At 40.4% G+C, this 8,164-nt stretch overlaps 1 protein-coding gene across 2 annotated transcripts; it reads right to left on the minus strand.

Moving 5' to 3' along the window:
- Positions 1-325: 325 nt before the first annotated feature.
- LOC119660009 (aldehyde dehydrogenase X, mitochondrial-like) lies at positions 326-7,944 on the minus strand. Of its 2 annotated transcripts, XM_038068388.1 has the most exons (8): positions 7,926-7,944; positions 7,693-7,813; positions 2,302-2,406; positions 2,123-2,223; positions 1,686-1,969; positions 1,265-1,555; positions 799-1,148; positions 326-736 (listed from the first exon to the last, which is right to left on the minus strand). In XM_038068388.1, the coding sequence occupies exons 2-8, from the start codon at positions 7,726-7,728 to the stop codon at positions 434-436; spliced, it is 1,470 nt and encodes a 489-aa protein (XP_037924316.1). In that variant the 5' UTR covers positions 7,729-7,813; positions 7,926-7,944; the 3' UTR covers positions 326-433. The 2 variants fall into 2 exon arrangements, with proteins under 2 accessions (XP_037924316.1, XP_037924314.1); XM_038068386.1 differs by lacking the exon at positions 7,926-7,944 and having other exon boundaries at positions 7,693-7,898.
- Between the last annotated feature and the right edge of the window lie 220 nt (positions 7,945-8,164).

Here is an 8,164-nt window from a genome sequence, read left to right on the forward strand (position 1 = left end):
CTGAGAGCATAATAATAAATAAAAACTTCATGGTGGTTGTCATTACATCCATATCGCTGGCAAAGCTTCTTGTTGGTCAAGACGTGCTAGCTGTCATTCAAAACTCAGGGATCGTACCCTTTAGTTCCGGTCAAAGTATTAGATATAAATCACATCCGCTGGTAGGATCGCTGAGCCCACATTTAGTATAACTAGTACCGCTGGGCTATTGACGGTAGGGTTCTGCTTTTGATCTCCAAATCAATCTGTGTCCGAAGAGGATCATGGGATTATACCCAAACGTGAAGTGTTCACATTAAATCGCGAGAAAATAAAAAAATTGGGCTTACCTTTCTTTGAACCACATAATCAAAATGTTGTTCATGCTTTATTCAATCCAATAATTCCATGAAGAGAAAAAGTTCTAATCCGAATGAATGTAGGAAACAACTGTTCAATTTACATCAGCAATACGCATAGTAATCGTTTTCGTCTCCAAATAATTTTCTAATGCATCTTTCCCAAGTTCACGACCAATACCAGATTGCTTGAATCCTCCGAATGGTGCCTGCAGTATGACAGCATTGTAGCAATTGATCCAAACTGATCCAGCCTCCACTTCCTGAGCGAACTTCATTGCTTTGTTGATGTCCTTGGTAACAATTCCTGCTGCTAAACCATACGATGTCCTGTTAGCCCGCTCAATAACTTCATCTAGCGTTCTGAACTTCAAGATAGACTGAACCGGTCCGAAAATCTAGAGAGAAAATTTAGCCAGAATCAATAAGACCTCATTTCAACTGCTTGACTTGTAACTACCTCCTCCTTTGCGATTTTCATGTCATCTGTTACGTTGGAAAATACAGTAGGCTCAACAAAGTAACCTGCAGTGCTGGCCGGTTTTCCGCCAGTCTCAATTTTTGCACCTTCACTTTTGCCAACTTGAATATATTCCATAACTTTATGATACATCTCTGCATCGACTTGTGGTCCTTGCATGATTCCTTCAACGAAAGGATTGCCAACCTTTCTTTGCTTGGCTAAATCCGAAGCCTTCTCAACGAATTCGTTGTAGATGCTTTCATGGACAAAGGTTCGACTACCTGCGCAACAATTTTGGCCATGATTGGCAAATATGGCATCATGAGCAATGGCGGCAGCTTCATCCACTGAAGAAAGAAATCGTATCAATCATGTGTTTTGGTCTTGGCTTGGTTTATCCAGCCAGTTTCAGCCAGAAAAGATCATTTTCATACTTTGTGTCTGAGAAAAAGTATCTACTTACAATTCACATCTTCGCATATGACCAAAGGACTCTTTCCACCCAATTCAAGGGTGACGCGCTTCAAATTCGATTCAGCTGCTGCCTTCATTATAAGTTTTCCAACTTGGACGGATCCTGTGAATGCAACTTTATTCACACCCATGTGCCCGGAAATAGCTGCTCCAGCTGTAGGACCATATCCAGTAATGACATTAATTACACCATCTGGAAATCCAGCTTCCTTGGAGAGAGCCGCCACATATAAGGCTGTCAACGGAGTCTGTTCGGCGGGCTTCAAAACAATAGTGCAACCTGGTGAGTAGATTCATGGAAACAAATTGAACAAATTAACGGGAAAACAACATTTTAGAAGAATCGAGAGAAATCCCTTTTCCGAATGAATTAAACTCCCACAAAAGAAAACAAAAAAAGCATCACCTACCAGTTGCTAATGCAGGCCCAAATTTCCATGCTAACATAACCAACGGATAATTCCACGGAATAATTTGTCCAACTACGCCGACAGGCTCTTTTCTGGTCATAGACACTAGAGGAGCTGGAGCCTGAACAGTTTCTCCAAAATATTTATCAGCCCAGTCAGCATAATATTTCAGGGTTTGGACTGCCCTGTCGACATCCAGGAGAGCCTGAGAGAATGGTTTTCCGTTGTCCATGCTTTCAAGATTGGCCAAAATATTGATATCCCGGTTTATCAGGTCAGCCAATCTATAATGAAGAAGTAGACGTAAATTAGATACTGCTAGTTGGGTTCATAATTATATTTAGAAGATGAACATTTATTTTGAAGATTTATATATTTGGAAAAGTCACTCTGAAAGGTAGGGTTGATACACAAAGGCTTGGCAAATGCTAACTTACTTAGTGATAAGTTTTGCACGTCCTGCTGCATCTAACTTCCGCCAATCAGATTTTCTATTAAACGCAGCTCTGGCTGCCTCGACAGCAAGATCCACATCTGCCTAATTTGGAAGGAAAGTTATTGTAACACTGGTATAGCTTATAGGATATTCAAAGACCTTATTTTTAAGTTCACTTACCGCATTTCCTTCAGCAATATCTGCGATCTTTTCTTTTGTTGCGGGATTTATGGTAGGAAACGTCTTCTTTGAAACAGCATCGACAAATTCATTGTTGATGAACAACTAAGAAGAGACAAGAAATTAGAGTTCGAAGAATTGATTATAATTTTTAGGGAGACTGGAAGTTGGTCAAATTTTTATGGTTTAGCTTACGCCAGGACCCTTATCTATCTGGGAGACATCTTTTAAAACTCAAAGTACTTCTCAATACAAGGGCACTCAAAGGGTCACCAATATGTGTGATTAAAGAGTATGACAAGATAGGGAGTCTCAGTTCATTACAGATATGAAGAACATGAGTACATTAGGCTACCGAAGCAGGCAAAGCTATCAGGTCTGGCCACAAATAAGATGCTAACATCACCATGACGGAAAATGTTTACAAACCTCCCAATATAAGGATCGAATAGTAGTCCCTGACGATTAACTGCGGTCAAGCTATTCACAATACGAAGATGAGGGAGCAGCTACAAAAATTGCTCGTTATGGTAGGCGAAACCATAAGGTAAAATAATTTTCTACGCACAAACGAAAGGGAGCAATTAGAAGTAGAGGAGGAGAGGTAGAAGGCAAACTGTAATTACCAACATTCTTACAGAAGTCCTACCTGACTGGAAGTGAACGGATGTATGCAAATTCAAAGAATAAATCACGCTGAATCGTTTCTTCAGAATCCAAACTAGCAAGTATCGAGAAAGAACAAGCAGCCTCTCGGTCGTCGATATCCACCGAATGCAATGACAGCCACTAAGACGTTAACATTAAAAGCAGCAAGCGAAGGAAACTTTCTACCTCGAAATCCAAGAAAGTAAGAAAGAAGAAACCTATCAGATAATCAATCCATCCGCCACTAAGGCGTAGCTATACTGCTGGAAGGACAAAAAGAGGAGGAGGAATCCCATGACATCCAGAAGGAGCCTCAAAAATAAAAAGGGTCACCGTTGAGTGTTTAAGTGTAGATACCTGCGAAGTCGTCTACGTACAGTGATATATGCTAAGTTGAACCAAGATAGGACCAAAAGAGTTGGACTCACTTGGACAGCAAGTGTCTGGAGCAAACTTATTTGATACATGAAAGGATGGGAATCAACGTTACCAGGGTTAAACGAAAGACTTCGTGACTGTGGACCTCAGGACACCCAGAGTCAAGTAAAAAGTATTCTTGGAGAAAATGTCCGCCTGTACGCTCAAAAGCATGAAATCTTCATCCAATGAAAGAAAACCAATAAGGTTATATCATAGGCAAATATCTGCGCTCTTCTTAATGGATCCATTCCTCACATCATTTTCCAAGCAGCTTAGACTCTCTCATCACTGTTCTACGATATGTAGTTCTAGGTCGACTATTCGCCGTCGATTATCGAATGCTGGATACAATTGCGTCAGATGACCAGCAAGGAAATTATTACCTTTTCTCAATGTGGATCTTGTCCACCGTAACTTCCGCCTTATGATAAATGCGTCCATGAGTCTATACGCCGGTAAGGTTCTTAATTTTTAATTATTCCGTATCCAAACAGTACAAAGACTCGACGCTGGCATGATTGATGATTTTGGAGTTACAGTGGGAATTATTTTCCCAAATACTGCTTCCATGTGGTAGCGTAGCAATAACAGTATGGTGTGACTGTTGTAATGTATCTTGGGGGAATAGGAGGATCAGAATCATCCCACGTGGTCGAGAAAGACCTAGAGGGAAGAGGAATGCCAGAATCCTAAAAAACTCCCGCAAAACTCTCGGATGGCCAAAATGCCACCCCAACCTCAGCATTTGTGTTTTACCTATGTGCAGAAAAACTTCCGCAAACGGTGCTTGTTAACGAAGAACCAACAACCGAGTTGCTTCCCGTCGCAGAGTATGAAATAAAACAAATAAACAAAAAGGATCGCGAGAATTCAATCTTCCTCGTCTGAAGTCAGAGAACAAAGTGAAGATGAATCATTGAGGACGTAACAGCACAGCATGTAGCCGACTACCTCCGAATTCCATCAAGGATTCACCTCACCCGTGACTTTATCCCTACGAAGAAGGAAGAGTATTTAGTTTTTCAAATTCTGAAACGAAGAGATAGCCGTTTCACATAAAGGTAGGGAAGGACACTCCTCAGAAGCTCGGACAGCAAAGGCACGTAAATCCAGAGACTTCTGGAAGACAATCACCTACGAGACGTTAAGTCTCAAAGACAAACACAACAAATGACTAGCTCTTATAGTGTTCTACCAAGGATAGGGCAGGAAACTCTACGTTCATGGTGGGAAAGGAAATTGATGCTTAGGTACATTTGCTTCCGGGGAAAAAAGGCGTGATACCTAAAACTAGAAATGTGAAGGCAAGTGTACGTGGAGCCTAGCCAGGAACAACGTTGAGAATCTATCGATTCTCTATCCGATACCACTAAATGAAGTTGTGAGTCGGAATAGGCTATCTTCCACTAAGTCAGAAAACCTGTAAAAAAGAAATTAGGCTTGAATCCAGGAAATGTTGAGTCCCACGTTGGGCGCCATTTGTAATGAACCTTGGGGGGAATAGGAGGATCAGACGATCATCCTAAGTGGCCGAGACCTAGAGGGAAGAGCTATCCCAGAAACCTAAAAATTTGGCGAAATTGACCGTGAAGGTCCGCCCGCAAAGACTGAAGTTCCATCAAAGTGCTTGGTTGACACGTTCTTGGACGCCTCCGTGCTAACCAGGCGCGGGAATACAAAATCAACGTGTCTATACCGATGCGTGGGTCCGCACCGGATTTAAAAATAGAACACAAACAAAAAAAATCGCGACGGCCTAACGAAAAAAAACCAGAATGCGAGCTAAAACTGGAAAATGAAAAAAACGGCTCGACCGCGCGCGTGGAGCCGTAAGTCTCTGGAACCGAGTGCCCTTTATGATTCTGAGTAGGCCACCACAAAGTCAATGAATAGCATCTTTCGGTAATGGAGACGAAGATGTTGCGTTGGACTAGGGGTGTAATGTACCTTGATCACATCCGAAATGAGGATATCCGCGATCGAAACGAGGTTACACCGATCGTGGAAAAATTGCGAGAGAGCCATCTTCGATGGTATAGACACGTAATTCGCGCTAACGTAAATTCACTTGTCAAGATTTATCTAAACATCGAAGTCAATGGTAGGCGACCAAAAGGCCGGCAAAACAACGGTGGTTTGATACGCTGGGTAGTGAAGTGAAGGCCTCACGACTGCACAAACATCGGGCCTTTGATAGAACAAAGTAGCGTAACCGATCACAACGAGCTGACCCTGCTTATGAACGAGACAATAGCTAAAGATAAAAAAGAATAGTTCTCAAGTGACCATTTTACTCCATCTTTACTATGAAAAGCGCCTTTAAAGTGTGCGAAAGTACGATGCAACTGCTGATCATGTTTCACCAGTTTCTCGATCGTTTGCAGCAGAGATAAAATTTTTGCTACTTCTTTCAGAGCGAACGCAGTATTCTCATAGAACATTTCATATGACACTGACTGCAAGCCGAAAACAACAAGTTTTATTTTTTAACTGAGTAAAAAACCTACATAAAACACAGTTCATTGGATGGCCGCTATAATATACGGTATAGTTGCTCTGCTCCAGCAAACCTGCCTCTGTCCAGCGCAACCCTGGAGTTTAGGAAATCCAATTGTGACGAAAGAGACTGTTCTGCATTGCCCGATTCTTTTTTGGATTTTTCTATTTACTCTCATGTTTCCACGGATTCTCTTCTCCATCATGATTGGCCCCAACCCTTAAATATTGCAGGCATCACTACACTTATTTAAGCATTTAGTCAAGCGCATATTTTTAGAACGGTCATAAGTATAATAGATATTGGGTTTATTAGGTTTAATATACCAATAATCGTTGGCGCAACCATCTAATTGGATCAGGGTCTTGAAGTGTATTGGAGTACTTAATTCAAGACCGAAACGGTACACTACAGGACTATAGTACACTATAGGAGGCAATGTGGTCAGCATTGCGCTCGCACGGGATTATTAGCCTGATTCAAATCACGATACAAATTCCACTGCAAGCAGTGAGACTTGAACCGCGACCTTCTGTACGACAGCCTTGTGCTCTAACCACTCAGCTATCTGCTAGGTTTACTGGTTTCAATATAAAGCACTAAAACTACGAAAAAAGACCGACTGAAACAACACCAAAAGCTCTGCTAGTCAATATCCTTACATCCCATAATGGTGGCCACTTGTCTTAAGCTAAAAGGAAGCAGTAGTAGTAACTACGTCTCCGGAATGGAGATTAGACTGCGTGCTTATCACTCATTCTTGTAAAACTTGAAGCATGTTGGGGCTGTTTATGGTCGAGTTAGTAATTGAGAAATGTTGGGAGTTCAACATTAATCTATCTATATCAATATTGTCATACCTCCTCGGAAGTCCTGTTAAAATTGAAATTAATTCAGATGGAGCTACAAATCAACGAGATAACAAACCACGAATCCATAAGAAAATTGTTGAAACAAAGTGAAGGAAATATCAATGGCAACTAAGGTAAAATAATGATCTTTACCATTAGGCAAGCAGCAAGTCTCCCCAATTAAAAAACTGCGGAATCTGCAGCTTCCAGGACGGGTACAACAAATTCAAGAGGATCTAATATCTGAAAAATAAATTGAAAAGAAAGGAACAATACCCCAAAAAACCTTGCACTAATTCTACTGATGAAGATTGTTAGGATTTCGAAATTCGAGTACACCCTCGATGGATGAGATAACTTGAGACAATGCCTACTGGAAAAGCCATGTATTGTTAATATTCTCAATATATAATCATTAAATAAAAGTAATGTGCGGCAATAAAAACTCTAAATAATCTGAATTCACACTAATCATAATTATAAGGACTTCAAGTGTCAATAAAATACTTATTTATGGGACAAAATAAAATTAAGACATGGTACGAGTACCACCAGTGGTTGGAAGTACAATCAAAATAGTTTTTGACGGGTTAGGAAAAAGACCCAAACGACGGTATTATTTATTATTTTAATTTGCGACTTTCAAGACAAGAAAGAATTTGTCATGCTTTCTACAAAAAAAAATTAATTTAAAAGCGTCCATTCAATCATCAATCCCTTAATTTCAGAATCTGTAACTTAATTTCACAGAATTTTATGTAGAACTTCTGTCGAAAGCACAGCACCGCTAGCTTCCCGTATAAACACTAGAAACAGTATTGTCCTATCATATCATACAAAGCCGCGCTGGAAGTCTCAAAAGACCGGATTTGTTCACTTAATTGGAGGCTTAAAGCCAACCAGGCGCAAATTGTCAAATCAATCTCATCAATCCAGATTTTCATTTGAAGATCAATCCGCTAGAATTTCACTTACCTTCGTATATTTAACTGGTTGCTTGGGATTTGACATGGCGCCTTCCTTGATCTATTGGTAACTAGTGGGACTTCAGCACTGAACACTTCTAACTGGCAATTTTACTTCTATTGAGCAGTTGCTGAATATCATAAATGCGAACAAAGACAGCAAAATGTTGATTAGACAAGTTCTGTAGTTAGACTGGTCAACAAATGTCTACATGCAAGGCATACTAGATGCGGCGGACCTACCAGTTTGAAAGAAAGCAAACCACCCGACAGCGAATTCTTGGTTTATTTAATTTACTGAGTTTGATGTTGGTGTTCTTATCGGAAATTGAAGACAATCGCATGATAACATAAATTAATTTCACTGCAAATCCACATCGTATTAATTCTGAGTATGCCAGTAAGGGTTATTACGTTTTATTATCAATTCTCTGATTTTTCTCTTTAAATATTGACTTGTTTTGACTCTCCCCAGTTAAGAT

This window comes from Hermetia illucens, chromosome 6, assembly GCF_905115235.1.
Source record: "Hermetia illucens chromosome 6, iHerIll2.2.curated.20191125, whole genome shotgun sequence".
NCBI lineage: Eukaryota > Metazoa > Arthropoda > Insecta > Diptera > Stratiomyidae > Hermetia > Hermetia illucens.